Source organism: Eupeodes corollae, chromosome 2 (genome assembly GCF_945859685.1).
Source record: "Eupeodes corollae chromosome 2, idEupCoro1.1, whole genome shotgun sequence".
Taxonomy (NCBI): domain Eukaryota; kingdom Metazoa; phylum Arthropoda; class Insecta; order Diptera; family Syrphidae; genus Eupeodes; species Eupeodes corollae.
The window spans coordinates 14,986,762-15,006,696 of record NC_079148.1 but is presented as its reverse complement, the minus strand read 5'-3'; the positions used below and the strand labels follow the sequence as shown (position 1 = coordinate 15,006,696).

Genomic DNA, 19,935 nt, shown 5'->3' with positions numbered 1-19,935 from the left:
TGAATTTCAGCTCCTGCGATGGTGATAAAAAGAGGAGTAAGTGCTTCTTCTTCTTTTATATCGTTGACTTTAATAAATTGACGCACCCGATCTTCATACGCCAAAAAATTTCCACCACTCACAAATGGTTCAACATAGCCGATTAATCTCGACATTTCTTTTTATGTGGTTTGATTTACGGACGTGGACTTTTTAACTTATGTGTGACTTACACATCAAGTCGACTTTTTAACTTCGGTTTGACTTACACACGTGGACTTTTTAACCTCGTCGCCAATTGTTAAGTTCTACTTTTTTATGAAATAAAACTTAAACTTCGAATTATTTTTTCGTTTATTCTTGTAATAATAGTTAGCTTAGGAACAGGTATGTATATAAGTATAATAAGAAGGTTTAATGAGATACTTATTTAAAGGCGTGTAATCGGCTTGACTTACTGATGAAGAAGAGATTCACTTTAAGTTTTTTCAAGCTGATGCCAGCCATGAGATAAGAGAAAGGAAGAAAAGGAAAGAAGCCATTTTATAACACTTCACTTTTGTTAACAAAACAGGGTTGGCTTAAGGCCGTTTATAACATCCTCAAGGCCAAAAATTTCATTCTATATCCGATAGAACAAAACAACTTATTGATATGCGAAGTGTCTGGCTAAAATAATTTTAAAAAAATATGTAATCGGCATTTAAACAGAGTAAATCCCGAATATCTTCAACTTCATTCTAAGATTCAGTGCTTAAGTAAAATTATTAGGGATAGTGTCAATATTGATGTAAACAATGCATTTCAGTCAAGGCTAGAGAAAATTAAATCTTCTCATTTCGCCTTTAAAGAAATTGATAAGATAACAGGCAGAAAATATTTTGGTACTGACATATCAAACGATATACTAACATACCATGTACTAAATTTGAGTGACATTAAATCCAAATTAGATGCATTTAAAGATTTTTACTCTTCAGTTTTCACTGGCGGCGAACACCTAATGAATCAAAATTTAAAAAAAGAAGTTTCTGTTGCAATAAATGAATTCAAAACAGCTCAATTAGGTCAAAATTTATCAAATTTGTCTCTTTCAAACAGAGCAACATGTCCTTATTTATATGTATTTACAACACCTGAAAAAGTAAGAGCATTTAGAATAGCTTTGAACAATAAAAAATCAGCTGGTAATGATTAGATATCTAATTTCATTTTAAGAAAATGCCCTCTTTCTTTAGATATGGTTTTATCCATAATATTTAATCATTGTATTAACAATGGTTACTTTCCTCGTGCTTGGAAGGAAGCATTAATAGTACCGATAGCAAAAACAAAAGCTGCTAGAGATATTTCAAAATTTCGGCCTATTTCATTACTTTCAAAATATTGGAAAGCTGTTTGAAAAAATTTTAGCAGATCATGTGAATAACTTCACCGAAGAAGCAAATATTATTCCAAGTAACCAATTTTGTTTTAGAAAAGGATGCTCTACTGAGCATGCACTACTAATAATTTAAAATAAGGTAATTGAAAACTTAAGAAACAAAAAATGTACAGTTAGCTTAGATATTGATCTTAAAAGGCTTTCGACTCAATATGGCATGATGGACTAATATTTAAGGTTTTAAATTTAAGATTTCCAGACTGGCTTATAAAAATGATTTATAGTTTTCTCACATCTCGAACTACGTCGATTGCAATCAAGGCTGAAAAATCAGTACCTTTCCTTATAATATCGGGGGTTCCACAAGGATCTATCCTTGGCCTTTCCTTATTTAATATTTATCTTCAGGATTTTCCTCTATCAGATCCTATTACAGAGGAACCAGGTTCAATCCACTATGCTGATGATACTATTATATTGGCAAGCGACTCACGACCCAGTATTGCGTTGTAAAGCTTATCAACTAACTCTTGTAGGTACACTTGCTGCAGAATCGTCACTATGTGATACTTTGATTTTTTTTACCATTTGGGCGAAACCACAGTGAGCTCTTAATAATGGGCAACTCATTTTTTGCAATTGGAGTGTGAATAAACTTCAAAAGCCGATTTGGGATCTTACTGTTCGTTTACTAATATAATATATTCTTACCCAAAATATAGATAAGACCTGTCCCTAACGAAGGTTAAAAAAGAGTAAGCGTGAGTCCGAGGATCTCTCGAAGGTGCAGACTTCGGGTTGTCTTCCCTGTCCCTAGCAGTAAACTAGAGAAAAAAGTGGTTGGCCTAAGTCTACTTGAGGTACTAACTATTCTTGGAAATTGTTTCCTTTTCGTTCGTTGAACACGTTGGGATTGTTAATTGTATTTCAGAACTTATGAAGGGGAAATGAAATACAAACAGGTAGGGGGAGTCACATTGACTAATTTATCGGATGATGTTTTCCATTCAATCTTCGAACTTCAACTTTTGTCCAGCTTCACTATTGTAAACGTACTTTACTTCAAAATACGAGGTTTTAATAACAGTTTCTGCTTTAAGTGTTTTTTAAAGCTTCAAACTTCACCCATTGCCTTCAGAGGTTAACTCTTCGTTACAGTTTCAATTGGAAATTGTGTACACTGTCGAAGATTGTTAAATAAATGACAACAAAAAATAATTTAAAAAATACGTACAAAATTATTTTCCACTTGAAATTGATCCCAAAATCTTGTTTTTGTTAAATTTTTGTAACAGTTAACAAAAAAAAAAGGTGGAAAATATTTTTGCCATTTTCAATATCTCAATAAAAACTTGGTTTTAGCTTCTTCCATAGACAATTTTTTTAAAGCGAAATTATCAGTTATTTTATTCTTTTCTATGTTCGTTATATTTCCATTTTATTTTACTAAATAAATAACACCACTTAAAAAAAATAGACTTTAAAACCAAACAAAAAATAAAAAAAATACCTTCATCTATTTTCAAAGTTCAATGAGTTTCTTAAAAAAAAACTAAATTTAAATTTATTTAGTCCCGGAACTCATACATTTTTATACTTTTCTATAAATAGTACACTTTCCCAGACAGTTCATTTTTCAGAAGTGGTGCATTGACCCCAATTTGTCTCTCAAAAGAATGTCATCTGCAGCACAGCAACGTGTCGCATCAATTTCGTATCCATGCCAAATTTGCATGCTTCATGATTTATCAGCCTCCGTAGCAGCATTTAGACACTTCTTGCTGCAAACGTCCGGGACTTATACGATCCAACTGAAGACCACGATGCGATGGGAAAAACTGCGTTATTTAAAAAAAATGCATATATAAACTAGGTCTTTTCAACATACATAGGGTTTACCTACATCCACACTATTCATGTATTTTGTTTTCAACTTATGAAATAGTGTGAACGAGACATAAAAGCAAAATAAAAAGTAAAAGTTTTTAAGTGTGTATATTTAACATTTCGAGGCGTACGGTTGCCAGATGTGTTGGGCGCCATTTTGTACGTTTTAAATCCTTCCCCCTTGATGGTACTTTTTGTCAGTATTTCATACTTAAAAGTTAGTAAATTAGTCCTTAAAAGTAATTGTTGTTAATAATAGTAATACAAAAATATCCCACGTTGGGCGCCAATTAAGTAGTTTTCTTCTCTACTCTTGCTTAAGTTACTAATTTGTACTACATTTCCCTATCTTATAGTATTTATTTATTTCCTCCTAATTGGCAGCCTTATTTTAAAGCCACATACAAGACAATTCGAGCGCAATTAACATTTTGGGAAAGATTATAGTATAGCCATACATATATGCATGCGTTATGTTTGCGGGACAGCCATCTGAATTGCTGATACAGCTCCCCATTAGTTCTTTATGACAAAATGATCTGTAACTTTAAGATAGGTTGGATATGAGGATTCGTTTTCATCATCGCATCGTCCGTCGTCGTTGGCGTGCTTCAGACTTCATCCTCCGTCGCTTTATTCATTTAAAAACGACACACACTTGCATATCATTTGGGTTTAGTTGGCACACTCATTAAAAGTACATATTTTTGTTTGCGAAAGCGATCTGTTTCTATGTGCATAAACGACACACACAATACACATCCCTCCATCTGCTGCAAAATTTATTTTGTTATTTTACTTGAATTAAAACAAATAAATGCAGACACATTTTTCCCATCTAAGACTCCGTCATCTGAAATTATTACCAAATAAAATAATCATGCCTACAAACATCTGCTTTGTTGAATATTTTCAGTTTCGTATTTTTACGACCTAACTTCTTGTACAGAAGCAAAAAAATATGTAGATATTTTCGAGTTTCCAGTCGTTTTTATAGTATAGCGATAAAAAATTTCTAAAAAATATTTTTAAAAATGCTTTTTGCTATAACTTTCGAAAATAAGATTTTGCTGCTATTTGCTTTGTTCACAAAATTTTAAACATTGTGCAAATTTATAAATTTTAAATTAAATAAAACTGAACAATTAAAAGGCGTTGTTTGCGTGTTGCTTTTGTTTTGTATGTGAAAATATTTGTTTTAAAAGCGCGAATGCAACAAAAACAATTTCGTTGGTCGACTATAAAAGGTTGGAGGTTTTTGACAGAAGGCATCAGTTTCTTCTTTTAGATCAATCAAAAAACAATGTACAACCAAGTCGTAGTCGTTTTAGTTGCCGTCTTCGGACTCATCGCAATGATTGAAGCCAACCCACAACCCCAACCTGAACCTCAACCAGAACCAATTCTTGCTTCATTGCTTGGTGCACTTGGCTTGGGGGGTAAATAAATAATTGCTGCTTCAAAGTTAAGCAAATGTTGTTCCTAATAAAGCATTAAAAATATAACTAGAGCTTTTTAATTTTATAATTCTGACTTTTTTAGGGTAAAATGAAGTAAGTAGATTGTACGAAGTGAATACAAAGTTGGTAGTTTCGATATTAACAATGGACGATAACTTTTCCAATCTTTAGAGTTAAGAAGAACATATTTTCTATTTTTCTATTACAAAACAAAGTCGTATAACCAAGTTGTCGTTTTCCGTAGTTGTTGTATATCATTGGCACTGCTTTCGTCTTCTTGTGTTCAGTGTTCACACTACGTAAAATAACTTGCTGGAAAATTCCATAAAAACAGAACAATTGATTATTAGACTGAGTTTTTCAAAATGTTTACTTTAATTTTAATGGAACTACTTGGTTACAAACCACGAGACACATATTGGACTTTAATACCCAATACAGTCAATGTAAGAATTAAAAACATAAAATGGAAAAAGTACCAAATGATGTTATACCATCATGCTGAATTACAAATATTAGTATAACACTTTACTCAATCTATTTACATCTGTTAACACTGTTCTATACTTGCATTACTTACTTCTCTTTTAAATAAAAAATTCATTCTGTGTTAAACCTTCAACCGGCTTGTTTCATTTCATAAGGTATTACACTGGCGACGAGGAACAAAAGTTTAAATTATAGAAACGTTGTTAAAGTTTAATATTACTCTTCTTTGATTACAAAATGCCTGATAAAAACGTAGTTGGTGGACAAAACGTAGTTGGTGGACAAAACGTAACTGGTGACCAAAACGTAGCTACTGAAGAAATCGTAAATGTGACGGGTGCGTCTACAATTGTGCATAGCACAGGTCACGTAGGCACCGTTCCGTCATTTAATCTGGAGGATGATTTTAGCATATACGAGGAAAGATTGGAGCAGTACTTTTTGGCCAACTATGTTGAGAATGAAAGACGAGTGCCGGTTATATTAACTACCATTAGTTATCGAGCATACGAGGTGGTAAGAGAGCTATTTAGTTTTTCCAAAGAAACCAAAGGAGCTCCCTTTTGAAGATCTTATGAAGTTAATGAGGGCACAATTCGAGACAATGTCTTCGATAATCCGGAAAAGAATGGAATTCTTTGAGGTGAAGCAGAATCCGGGAGAAATGGTGAACAGTTGGTTGTTGCGAGTGAGAAGCGTGGCGATGTATTGCAAATTCGGCGATCTGTTAGAGGAATTTGTGAAAAACCGTTTCCTAACGGGTCTAGTAAAAGGTCCAAAAAAGAAATTATAAGCCAACACTTCACTGAAATGGCCGAAGATAATTTAGATAAGTTGTCCAAGAATCTTTGTGGTGAGTTTGCGGATTTATTTGATGGAAAGCTAGGAGAATATAAACATGCAGTCATTTCATTGCAGTTCAAAAACAATGCTAAACCAAGATTTTGTAAGCCTAGGAAAATGCCTTTTGCATTTAAAACAGATGTAGATCAGGAAATAGAACGGTTGGTCAAGGAAGGAGTTTTGCTGAAAATTCAAAACTCGGAGTGGGGTACTCCATTAGTGCCAGTTCTTAAATCAAATGGAAAAATTCGAGTGTGTGCCGATTACAAGGTCACAGTTAATCCTTATTTAGAAAATGTTAATCATCCGATACCACATGTTTGGGATATTTTGAATTCTTTAGAAGGGGGTGAGCTTTTTATAAAATTAGATTTCACTGCAGCATACAATCAAATTCGGGTCGATGAGGAAACAGGAAAGAAGCTTGCTTGGAGTACACATCAGGGAATCTTTCAGGTCCTTCGCTTGCCTTACGGCACCAATACAGCTTGCCAAATTTTTCAAAGTGAAGTTGAGAAAATGTGTGGACCACTTTGCAAAAAAAAAGGAAGAGGAACAAAACAAACATTTATTCAATAAATAGAACGCGAACTAATCGAATTGCAAAATTAATAACTGCTGAACGCATTCATCGATATCGATTGTAATTTATCGATTCTCGTTTTAGAAACTTGGCAAGTTCCCAGAAGGCCAAGGTGGCCATCTTGATTTCCGCTAAGCAGAAATCCTGGCTTTTTTCGCTTCAACCTTCAGGCAGAGAGGTCAGATAAATAAAAAAATTAAAAAAATTGTTGTAATCAGTTAAATTTAAGTTTTTACAACTAAAGAATAGAAAATAAAATAAAACATAAAAAGAAAATTATCAGAAAAAAAAGAACAAGGTGATAATAAAAATAAAAGGCTCCAGAGGAAATACACTCGCTGCCAAAAACGTCTTACGGCTGGAACAGGGGCAATCACCTGTTATCCATTCACACATCCATCCATTCGGACGACTAGAGGCTGAAACAGGTGCAACCACCTGTCTTCCATCCAGTCATTTTTCTAACCGTGACGTTAGATTCGATCCCGAAAAAAACACCGTGGAGGTGACAAACCGAAAAAAAATATGTATAGCAGACATAAACGAAGAAAAGTTTATGTAAAATCAAACTTTATTTTGTTATCAATTAATACGCAATAATTATATGTGTACCTAAAAAAATTTTGTATCACAGAATTAACAAAAACAAACGAGAAAACTAATAAAACAAAAAAAGTACATATATAAAAAAAAAAGGAAAATTAAAAAAAAAAAAAAAAAAAAAAATAATGAATAGATAAATATGTACCCTAATGAAAAATTCTTTTACATTCATGCAATCACACATTAATTCAATTCATATATTCTCACATTCATAATTCAAAACATTCACACATACAAAAATTATTGCATTTAGATTCATGCATTGACTTAATTTTATCGTTAATTATTATATTTGCTATTTTTTTTATTATTACTTAAATATTAAAAATCTAAACGTCACACATACATATACTTAATCATTCACAAAATTAAACATTTACACTTTCATACGTTCACACAGTTACACATTTAAACTTGCATGCATTACACACTACAAATTTCCATTACACTCACTTTAAAATTCAAATTTATATGACATAAACAAAACATACAACTTATACAACACAACAAAGCTGCTGTGCACAACATCTTTACTGTGGGGTAAGTCCAAAGAAAATTTGATTTTGTATATATATATATTAAATATTATATAAACATGATCTTACAATAATCACATACATACATACATAAAATCATAAAAGTGACAAATGAGAAATAGTTAAGTATTGAGTAACTCATGTACCTCGGGAAGTTTCGTACTAAAATTTTTTTTCAATGAGTGACAAGTGTTCACAAACTAACTTGCTCGAATCATAGGGTAAAAGAAAATATGATTAAATTTTGTGAATTTGTTTTTAATTTATTGAATGGTTTTATTATATATATTTTTTTTATTTAAAATTTTTTTTGAAACGATTAAAAACATTTTAATTTTTTTTAAATTCTAATAATGATCAATATGATTATGGAATTAATATAGATTTATCACTATAATTATTATCATAGCGCATTGTATAAAGTAGATATCACTACCTAAATAAAAATACTTATTATAACGTACAGCAAATCAGTATGTTCTCATTGTCATTTTCATTTTTGTTTGAAAGGTAAATCGCTCAAATGATGAGCTATTGAGTTTCTTTTTATTTGAGTGCGTGGGGAAGGAAAGGAAGGGATGATGGGGAAGAGGAATATTGTAGTTTAAATTTTAAACTTCATCTTTGATCAGGGGTCATTGAACTGAAATAATTGAGTGACTCAATGGCCATGGAGTCTCATTGTAATGTAGACGGAGGGAGGGTTATACTCAGGCACCTGTTACCACCTAGGGTTGCCAACACAAATTTCTAAGAACTCTTAATATCTAGCGCGAAAACTACGTCATAAGATTTTTATTTAACACCCTTTATTTTATTTCGGCATGAAAAAAATGTACGGCGGTTCGATAACAGGTACAAGTACCCACCCCACCGACGAGCTACCAATGGCAGTGCAAGCATGCCGAACCGTACCTTGTTGATCGAACACCTCACCCAACATTCCGCATATCATCCAGGGAATCCTGTGGTCTTGGATGTTTTGATAGGAAAAAGGCAGACCATCGCTGGTTGTTGGATGAGATTAGACTTCATCAATTTATTTGATGGGGTTTCCGTTACACAGGTGGCGCCCAACGAGTGAGGCTCGACTGCCCGAAGGATATCATTTATGCAAATCTGAAAGCATATGACCTACATGGTCCAACAGATCAAGAAGTATAGATCACTTAATTTGTACATTTGATATCTCTTCCAGTTAAAATCGATTGCAATTGCTTGTGCTAAAGTTTTATTGTAATGTTTGTTTTCAAATTTATTTACTTTTCGTACGTTGGTACATCCCTTAGTTTCGGCTATAAGTAAGCTTTACTTTGAGCAGTGTTTCAACTTACCGAAAACAAAAAGAAAAATTATTTAAATGAGTTCTAGTCGAAAAGCTTTATGTCCGAGAGTTTTTAGGTACTTTGTTTACGAAATCTCTGTCCGTTGCATAGACCTTTTAGATTTTTACTTTACGCTTTGTACATCTGTTTGATAGCAATAATCATGGACGACCGGGATTATGCAGTTCAAGTTAAAACGTATCCGACTGTTGCGCCCAAGGTTCTTATCAAACGAAGCAACTTTAATCGACACAAAACATACAGTCCCACTTGATGTTGAAAGGAATCGACGAAGATATATATGTATACATACATAATGAAGCCATAATATCCAGCGAAATATCTCTTTATATATATTAAACGGCCTAAGAATGAAGAAGTTGTTTTTAACGTTCATCTTAGTTGCGATAATATATGTAGTGCATATAAGCTTTTTATTTTGAATTCAATAAGCGTTAATTTCTTAGAGATTTTTTTTTGTGTACCATCATCCTTTGTAACTTTTTCCAGCACGAATAAAATACACAACAATACATACACATATATATTCATACATCTTTACATTTGATTTTTGTACTGAATTTTTTTGACATTTTAAATTTGATTTAAACTTGATTGTGTTGATTCAATTTTTGTATTCCAAACGTTTGCTATTGCAAGTCTTCAGTTTTACTTGATTAAAATTTCGTTTTAATTCGATTTTCTTTAAACGTTTGTTAGTTACATTTTTGTCATTTTTGTAAAAAAAAAAGAATTTTACTTCTTTTCTTGATCTTTGCGTTAAATTTCTTTTGTTGATTTACAAAATAAAAAATGGCACCTTCTCGCGATAAGTCTAAAGACAAATCGAAAGATAAAGCGAAAGAAAAAACAAGCACTAGTTCACGTACTCGTATAGGGCTTAACTCAGAACCAGGATCCTCAAATAGGACTCCATCAACTAGCGCTGTTGATGAAGACCAGAGTCACCATGGTCAAGAACCAAACCCTGTCGATGATGGTCAAAACAATGATCATTCAGAACAAACTGAAGCTCATGAACTAATTAATTTTAATGAAAGTTTGCAAAGATACATAACCAATATAGCAAATGCGACAATTGGTTTAAGTAGAGCAGAAGATTTGAGAACTAGACAGGCTGAATACGAAGTAGAGAGAACAAAAATGCGCGAAGAAATCGTAAATACTATTCGGGATACTTTGAGAGCTGCAACTCCTGCTCCTCGTTCGCGACCTTTTCCTAATTTATCTCATCCCGAGAATCACAGTAATGTTCGTCCTGGTAGGAGTTCAGATGAAAATCTGGAGCATCCTCATTTAATCGAAAATGCTGAAAACTTTTTGAGCCATTTGAACAATCTTAATTTGAATGCTCCAACGCCTAGTCCAGGTAATGCACTTTCATCTCACGGTTCGTTTCGAGCGGTGGCATTTCACAAATGGGGTTTGAAATTTGATAACGTTAGAATGACGATTGATGATTTCCTAATCCGTTTGAAAAGACTAAAGACTAGCTACAACGCTTCCTGGGAAGAAATTTTTCTTCACTTCCACCTCTTTGTAACTGGACCTGTTGAAAGTTGGTTTTGGACATTTCTGAAAACTAATCCAGAAGCTAATTGGCAGAGCCTAGAGTTCGCTCTGATAGAGCAATACAGAAGCATAGAGACGGATTCAGAATTGTCAAGAAAGATGTTCGACAGACGTCAAGGCCCCAATGAAAGTTTTGACGAATTTTATAATGCTATTCTAAAAATGAATGCTCGTCTTCACTCTCCAAAATCGAGAAAAGAGCTAATCGATCTAATTAAACAAAATGTGAGAAGAAGGACAGGAGAACTTCTTATTACATTCTCAACCCAGAGTTTGGCAGAAATGGTTTACGTATGTAGATCAATAGAAAAGCATGCCCAAACACAAAATGAAAACTTTCGACAGAAACCATTTTTACAAAACAGTATAAAAAAACAAGTCAGTGAAATTGAAACCGTTTCAGAAGGGGCATTTGAAATTGATGCTTTAAACATTTCGAATTCAAATTTAGCAAAGTACACTTGTTGGAACTGCAAGAATAAGGGTCATTCGTTCGTTCAGTGCCCAGATCCTCAACGGAAGCTATTCTGTTATAAATGCGGCCTGGAAAACGTAACAACCCCCAACTGTTCTCAGTGTTCGGGAAAACAGAAACAGGGCAATACGACCACCGGAGCGTTTTGTCCTGCGAGAACATATCCGGATTCAAAATAAACGAAGATAATTCATTTTCAAAATTTACAACAAATCCTAATAATATACCTGACTTATCTTTACCTGAATTGACCAATGAATTGGAAGGTTCAAAAACTCTTGATTTTTCGAATCAACCTGAACCTTTAAAAACACCTACTATTAACAATCATCCTGTAATTAAAAAAACACTTGACCAGACGAAAACACTAGATTTCTCTAATGATTCCGAATCCAAAAATAGACAAATTAAAATTCTTAAACGATCTTCCGCCGAAAATATTCAAAACTCTTGTCCATCTAGAAATATCATACAAGGATAAGAAATTATTATGAAGCTCGTAATCGAATTATGATCCCTATTTCTAAGAAAAATAACAAAGTTGAGAGATCGTTTTAAGAATAAAAGAAAAATTCATAAAGAAATCTGTTCTAGTATAATTTGTAATAGTGAAGACCCAAGACCATATGCAAATGTGTCAATTTCTGGAAAGCCAATGCTTGGTCTATTAGATAGCGGTGCTAGTATTAGTTGTCTAGGTACAGGGTGCTTAGAACTTATTCAAAATTTAGGATTACCCTTCAAAAACTTTAAATCTATTGTTAAGACCGCGAGTGGACAGATGCAACAAATTATAGGGGAGCTACAAGCAAGAAACCAAGAATATGAAGATGTACTTAGTTCCATCTCTCGAACAACCATTGTATCTTGGCATAAACTTCTGGAAACTATTCCAAATTGCTCCACATATAATATCGGAAATTTGTCCGATGTCGTCATATAGAATAAGTGATCCAAACGCTCACGAACTGTCAAATGATCAAACCAAAGCATTGGAACAGGTTATAAGTTTGTTTCCGTCTAATGCCAAAGAAGGGCTTGGACGGACAACACTCGAAAAACACACAATAAACACAGGCGATATCGAGCCGATTAAACAACGTCATTATCCCGTGTCTCCTGCCATTCAAAAACTAATGTACGAGGAACTGGATAGAATGTTGGCGTTAGATGTAATTGAAGAAAGTGAAAGTGCTTGGAGCTCTCCAGTGGTTCTAGTACGTAAGCCAGGAAAAAACCGCTTATGTCTCGATTCCAGGAAGCTCAATAAAGCAACGAAAAATGACGCCTATCCTTTTCCCAACGTAGAGAATCTTTTAAGTCGTCAAGCAGATACACATTACATTAGTAGTGTGGATCTAAAAGACGCTTTCTGGCAAATTCCTCTTTCGGAAGAGTCACGAGAGAAAACTGCGTTTTCTGTGCCCGGTAGACCCTTATATCAATTCAAGGTCATGCCCTTTGGCTTATGCAATGCTGCCCAGCGCCTTTGTAGACTAATGGACAAAGTGGTACCTAACGAATTGAAACAATTCATCTTTGTTTATTTGGATGATCTTTTGGTGGTTTCAGAAACGTTTGATAAGCATATTACTATATTACGTGCATTAGCATCACTCTTACGTAAAGCTGGTCTTACTATTAATATACAAAAGTCCAAGTTTTGTTTTAAGGAACTTCGTTACTTAGGATTTATAGTTGGTGGAGGATGTATTAAAACTGATCCGGACAAGGTTTCGGCTATAAAACACTTCCCGATACCGAAAACACCTAAACAAGTAAGAAGATTTCTAGGTTTATCAGGTTGGTATAGACGTTTCGTCCCTAATTATTCTTCCTTAGCTGCACCAATAACAGACACCTTAAAAAAACATAAGAACTTTGAATTTGCTAATGAAGCTATGGAGGCTTTCGAAAAGTTGAAAACTGCGTTGACTACCGCTCCAGTCTTAGTCAATCCAGACTTTAACAAGCCCTTCATTATATCATGTGATGCGTCCTCAACTGGCGTAGGTTGCGTCCTCAGTCAGTTGGATGATAATGAGTTGGAAAGACCAATTTACTACTATTCCTACAAACTTAACCAAGCACAGCGTAACTATAGTGTTACTGAACTTGAATGTTTGGCTGCTGTTTTGGGGGTAGAAAAGTTTCGACCGTATGTCGAGGGCCATCATTTTACTATTATTACTGACCATTCGAGTCTTAGATGGCTCATGAACCAGAAAGATTTATGTGGGAGGTTAGCGCGTTGGAGTTTAAGGTTACAACGATTTTCTTTTGTAATCGAGCATCGAAAGGGCTCGCAAAATGTTGCACCAGACGCTCTTTCTAGGGTGTTTGCAGCCGATGAACTCGCAGCAATTTCAAAGAGCGACGAAAAAAATTCCGAAGTTCTACAAATCGATTTGTCGGATCCTTCATTTAAATCAAAAGAGTACCTGAAGTTGATCGACACAATTCAACAAAACCAGAATCAGTTACCTGATCTCCAAGTTTCGGAGAACTATGTGTACAAGAAGGTTAAACATTCAACGGGAAATCCAATTGAAGATGATCGTACCTGGAAATTGTGGATTCCAACTGCGCTGACCAACCATCTTATCCGACTAGCTCATGATCCACCCCTAGCTTCGCATGGTGGATTTACGAAAACATTGTATCGCCTCAGAGACCGATTTTACTGGCCTAATATGGCGGTTCAAGTAAAATCATTTATAGGGGACTGCATCGTCTGTAAAACTACCAAGGCTCCGAATTCCATACTAAGACCACCTATGGGCCAATCATTCATTGTGGATAAGCCTTTCCAACATATATACGTAGACTTTTTGGGTCCTTATCCAAGGTCAAAGAAGGGAAACATATATATTATAGTTTGCTTAGATCAGTTCACCAAATTCGTCCTAGCAAAACCTTTGAGAAAAGCAACCTCAGATTCAGCTATAGAATTTCTAGAGACAAATGTATTTTCGTTATTTGGTGTACCGGAGTCTCTCCTATCGGACAATGGAAAGCAATTCGTCAGCAAAGAGTTTTCCAAGTTCTTAGAGTCATATGGGACAAAACACATACGAACTGCTTCATACGCTCCTCAAGCTAATGCGAGTGAGCGTGTAAATCGCTCTATACTAGCTGCTATAAGAGCATACGTAAGTGCAGAACAATCTAATTGGGATAAATGTCTTTTTTCAATCTTGAGTGCTTTGAGATCCACGGTGCATTCAGCGATTGGCATGTCTCCTTTTGAAGCCTTATTCGGGCAATCAAAAGTAGAACATGGCTCGGACTATTCTCTGCTTCGAAAGCTAAATATTTTAAACAATTCCGAAATCAATATCTTGCCAAAAGCTGTTAAAATGAACATGCTACACAACCGCATCAAGGAGTCCTTAGCACAAGCTCATAAGTTATATGAGAAAACGTACAACACTCGTAGCAAAACATGTTGTTATTCGGTTGGTCAATTAGTTTTTAAAAGAAACTTTGTGTTGAGCGATAAGTCTAAAAATCGGAACTCCAAATTGTGTCCAAAATTTATTCAAGCCAAGATTAAGAAAATTGTCACCAACCATCTCTATGAATTAGAAGACCTTGACGGAAAATCATTAGGAATGGTGCATGCTAAAGATATACGAACTTAATTTTAATTTATTTTTTAAATTATTCTGAAGAATAACAAAAATATACTTTTCAATCACTGTGGCGTATGCTTACTTTTTTTTTTGGAAAAATTCAAAAGTTGTCCTTTTACATTCCATTTTCATGTCAATGTTGACATGAATTTGCAATGTTGTGTGTGGACCACTTTGCAAAAAAAAAGGAAGAGGAACAAAACAAACATTTATTCAATAAATAGAACGCGAACTAATCGAATTGCAAAATTAATAACTGCTGAACGCATTCATCGATATCGATTGTAATTTATCGATTCTCGTTTTAGAAACTTGGCAAGTTCCCAGAAGGCCAAGGTGGCCATCTTGATTTCCGCTAAGCAGAAATCCTGGCTTTTTTCGCTTCAACCTTCAGGCAGAGAGGTCAGATAAATAAAAAAATTAAAAAAATTGTTGTAATCAGTTAAATTTAAGTTTTTACAACTAAAGAATAGAAAATAAAATAAAACATAAAAAGAAAATTATCAGAAAAAAAAGAACAAGGTGATAATAAAAATAAAAGGCTCCAGAGGAAATACACTCGCTGCCAAAAACGTCTTACGGCTGGAACAGGGGCAATCACCTGTTATCCATTCACACATCCATCCATTCGGACGACTAGAGGCTGAAACAGGTGCAACCACCTGTCTTCCATCCAGTCATTTTTCTAACCGTGACGTTAGATTCGATCCCGAAAAAAACACCGTGGAGGTGACAAACCGAAAAAAAATATGTATAGCAGACATAAACGAAGAAAAGTTTATGTAAAATCAAACTTTATTTTGTTATCAATTAATACGCAATAATTATATGTGTACCTAAAAAAATTTTGTATCACAGAATTAACAAAAACAAACGAGAAAACTAATAAAACAAAAAAAGTACATATATAAAAAAAAAAGGAAAATTAAAAAAAAAAAAAAAAAAAAAATAATGAATAGATAAATATGTACCCTAATGAAAAATTCTTTTACATTCATGCAATCACACATTAATTCAATTCATATATTCTCACATTCATAATTCAAAACATTCACACATACAAAAATTATTGCATTTAGATTCATGCATTGACTTAATTTTATCGTTAATTATTATATTTGCTATTTTTTTTATTATTACTTAAATATTAAAAATCTAAACGTCACACATACATATACTTAATCATTCACAAAATTAAACATTTACACTTTCATACGTTCACACAGTTACACATTTAAACTTGCATGCATTACACACTACAAATTTCCATTACACTCACTTTAAAATTCAAATTTATATGACATAAACAAAACATACAACTTATACAACACAACAAAGCTGCTGTGCACAACATCTTTACTGTGGGGTAAGTCCAAAGAAAATTTGATTTTGTATATATATATATTAAATATTATATAAACATGATCTTACAATAATCACATACATACATACATAAAATCATAAAAGTGACAAATGAGAAATAGTTAAGTATTGAGTAACTCATGTACCTCGGGAAGTTTCGTACTAAAATTTTTTTTCAATGAGTGACAAGTGTTCACAAACTAACTTGCTCGAATCATAGGGTAAAAGAAAATATGATTAAATTTTGTGAATTTGTTTTTAATTTATTGAATGGTTTTATTATATATATTTTTTTTATTTAAAATTTTTTTTGAAACGATTAAAAACATTTTAATTTTTTTTAAATTCTAATAATGATCAATATGATTATGGAATTAATATAGATTTATCACTATAATTATTATCATAGCGCATTGTATAAAGTAGATATCACTACCTAAATAAAAATACTTATTATAACGTACAGCAAATCAGTATGTTCTCATTGTCATTTTCATTTTTGTTTGAAAGGTAAATCGCTCAAATGATGAGCTATTGAGTTTCTTTTTATTTGAGTGCGTGGGGAAGGAAAGGAAGGGATGATGGGGAAGAGGAATATTGTAGTTTAAATTTTAAACTTCATCTTTGATCAGGGGTCATTGAACTGAAATAATTGAGTGACTCAATGGCCATGGAGTCTCATTGTAATGTAGACGGAGGGAGGGTTATACTCAGGCACCTGTTACCACCTAGGGTTGCCAACACAAATTTCTAAGAACTCTTAATATCTAGCGCGAAAACTACGTCATAAGATTTTTATTTAACACCCTTTATTTTATTTCGGCATGAAAAAAATGTACGGCGGTTCGATAACAGGTACAAGTACCCACCCCACCGACGAGCTACCAATGGCGGTGCAAGCATGCCGAACCGTACCTTGTTGATCGAACACCTCACCCAACATTCCGCATATCATCCAGGGAATCCTGTGGTCTTGGATGTTTTGATAGGAAAAAGGCAGACCATCGCTGGTTGTTGGATGAGATTAGACTTCATCAATTTATTTGATGGGGTTTCCGTTACAAAAACACTTCAGGGATGTAAAGGTACAGCGAATCTGCTAGATGATGTAGTAGTAACTGGAAGGGATCTGAAGGAACATGTTACTAACTTAAGGAAAGTTTTGAGTGTGTTAAAAGAGGCAGGCCTTAAATTGAACAAAGAAAAATGTGTCTTTTTCAAGCCTGAAATAAGCTATTTAGGTTATATTGTTAGTAAGGAAGGAGTTTAGGAAAGATCCAACTAAGGTTCAAGCTGTCCTGGAGCTTCCAAAACCTACAAATGTCTCCGAGTTCAGAGCCTTCGCCGGTATGGTTAATTATTATGCTAAATTTATTCCCAACTTATCAAGCTTGCTAGCTCTTTTGTGCAAGCTTCTGCAGAAGGGGGTAGAGTTCAAGTGGAATAGAAATTGTGACGAGGCTTTGAATAAATGCAAGCAAGAGCTTATTTCTGACGATGTTTTGGTGCACTACAATCCAAAATACGAAATTGTTTTGGCTTGCGATGCATCAGAATGTGGAATAGGTGCAGTTCTTTTGCATAAGATGCCCGATGGTGGTAAAAGGCCTATTTCATTCGCTTCGAGAACTTTAACCAAAGCTGAGAAAAATTACGCGGTAATATAAAAGGAGGCCTTAGCAATTTATTGGGGGGTCCAAAAATTTTATGAGTACCTGATGGGAAGAAGGTTTTGCATCAAGTCAGATCATAAACCTCTTCAAGCGCTGTTTGGTGAAAATAAAGGTATTCCGGTAATGGCAGCTGGAAGAATTCAGAGATGGGCATTATATTTATCCTATTTTGACTACGAACTTTTGTATGTCAAAGGTACAAATAATGCTGCAGCAGATGGATTGTCAAGACTTCCGTTGCAGATAAGTCAGGTAGAAGAAATTAAAACCATAGATTATTTAAACTGGGTAGAAGAATTTGTACCGATAGGTGTTCAGGATATAAAAGATGAAGTTAGGCGTGATGAAGTTTTGGGAAAAGTTTATAGATATATACAAAATGGATGGCCTGAAAGGGTAGAAGTGGAATTAATACCATTTCTTAGGAGAAAACTCGAGCTGAGCGTAGAAGAAGGAGTTATAATGTGGGGCCATAGGGTAGTTATCAAAGAAAAATTAAGGCAGTTAATTTCAAAAGAGTTACATGCCACACATTTAGGGGCATCCAAAATGAAAGGAGTCGCTAGATCTTACTTCTGGTGGCCCAAGTTGGATGACAAAATAGAACGAGTTTCAAAAAGTTGTGAGCTTTGTGTGCAAGCAAGGCCAGAGCAGGCAAAGACACATTTAGTAAAATGGCCTGAAGCAAATTTTGTTTTTGAACGTATATATTTGAACTATGCCGGTCCATTTCAAAACAAAATGTTTTTAGTGATAACCGATGCATTTAGTAAATGGCCTGAAATTTTTGAGGTTCCGAGGGCAGATACAAAAAATACATTAATGAAATTAAGAGAACCATTTAACCGTTTCGGTTTGCCTAAGACATTGGTTACAGACAATGGTGCTCCTTTTATTTCATCGAGTTTTAAAGATTTTTGTAAGATTAATGGTATTAAGCACTTAACTTCACCACCTTATCATCCTGAAAGCAATGGTGCAGCAGAAAACTGTGTGAAAACTTTTAAAAGTGCCATGAAGAAGCTTTCCTATAATACGAAAGAAACCATGCATACTCACCTTCAGAGGTATTTGTTTGAAAAATTATGTTTCTACACGTTTTGACCGACTTCGGCCAAATGTTAAAAATACGGGTCAATTTTATAGCAAGCAAATTAGGGATGAGGAAGATATGTTTGATGATAGGGAAGTGCATCAGTCACCTAACAACGATATTGAGAGGAACTCAAATTTGCCTTATTCTACGAATACTTTTGTACACCCTTACCAACAGCGGCAACATCGACTAGCTCTTGTTCTGGTTCTGAAGTGCAACAAAATGAATGTAAACGTTCTTTAAGGCCAAGAGATAAAATTTAAGCTCCAGTTAGGTTAGGTTTCTAATGTAATAATGTTTTATAGCTAAATAAAAAAAATGTAATTAATTTAAATGAATTGAATAATTTGAAATGTATACTATTAAGAATTATGAAAATGTATTTATTTATCTTAGGATTGGGGTGTTATACCATCATGCTGAATTACAAATATTAGTATAACACTTTACTCATTATATTTACATCTGTTAACACTGTTCTATACTTGCATTACTTACTTCTCTTTAAAATGAAAAATTCATTCTGTGTTAAACCTCCAACCGGCTTGTTTCATTTCATAAGGTATTACAAATGAGGGATTCCAATCGATTAAAATAGGCTATGACGTTTTACGAAGTTGTCATTCATCATGAGTTTCTAAAAATCTGTGTAGGGAGGTTTTTGTAGTCCTCTCTTGAACTTGTTCATTTTTATAGATGCTTTACTTAGTAAGGGGAATCCTTAAAATATTTTCAAGGAAGTTGTTAAAAGTTAAAAAAGGCAATATTATTACTGCCCGAGTGGCCTCACGGCAAAATTTTATCAACCATTCGAATAATTCAAGCTTCCGCTCAAACTAATAGGACTAAGGAATTAATTATTTCAGTAATCGGTTGTTCAGTACACTAAATAAATTCGTTGAATAATCGAATAATTCTTTCTATAATCATGAAACGGAATTGCTGAACGTTGGACATTTTTAGGCCTCTCAATTTACAATTTTACGGTAACATTAGAAAAATTCTCCTTCTC

The 19,935-nt window shown here is 34.0% G+C and overlaps 2 protein-coding genes across 2 annotated transcripts in view; both read left to right on the top strand.

Annotated features, from left to right (window-relative positions):
• Nucleotides 1-19,935, top strand: part of LOC129948377 (uncharacterized) — a 282,556-nt gene that overhangs the window by 101,023 nt on the left and 161,598 nt on the right. The window lies entirely within an intron of this gene.
• On the top strand, nucleotides 6,010-6,760 carry LOC129944753 (uncharacterized protein K02A2.6-like). The gene is made up of 2 exons (XM_056054418.1): nucleotides 6,010-6,498; nucleotides 6,710-6,760. The coding sequence occupies exons 1-2, from the start codon at nucleotides 6,010-6,012 to the stop codon at nucleotides 6,758-6,760; spliced, it is 540 nt and encodes a 179-aa protein (XP_055910393.1).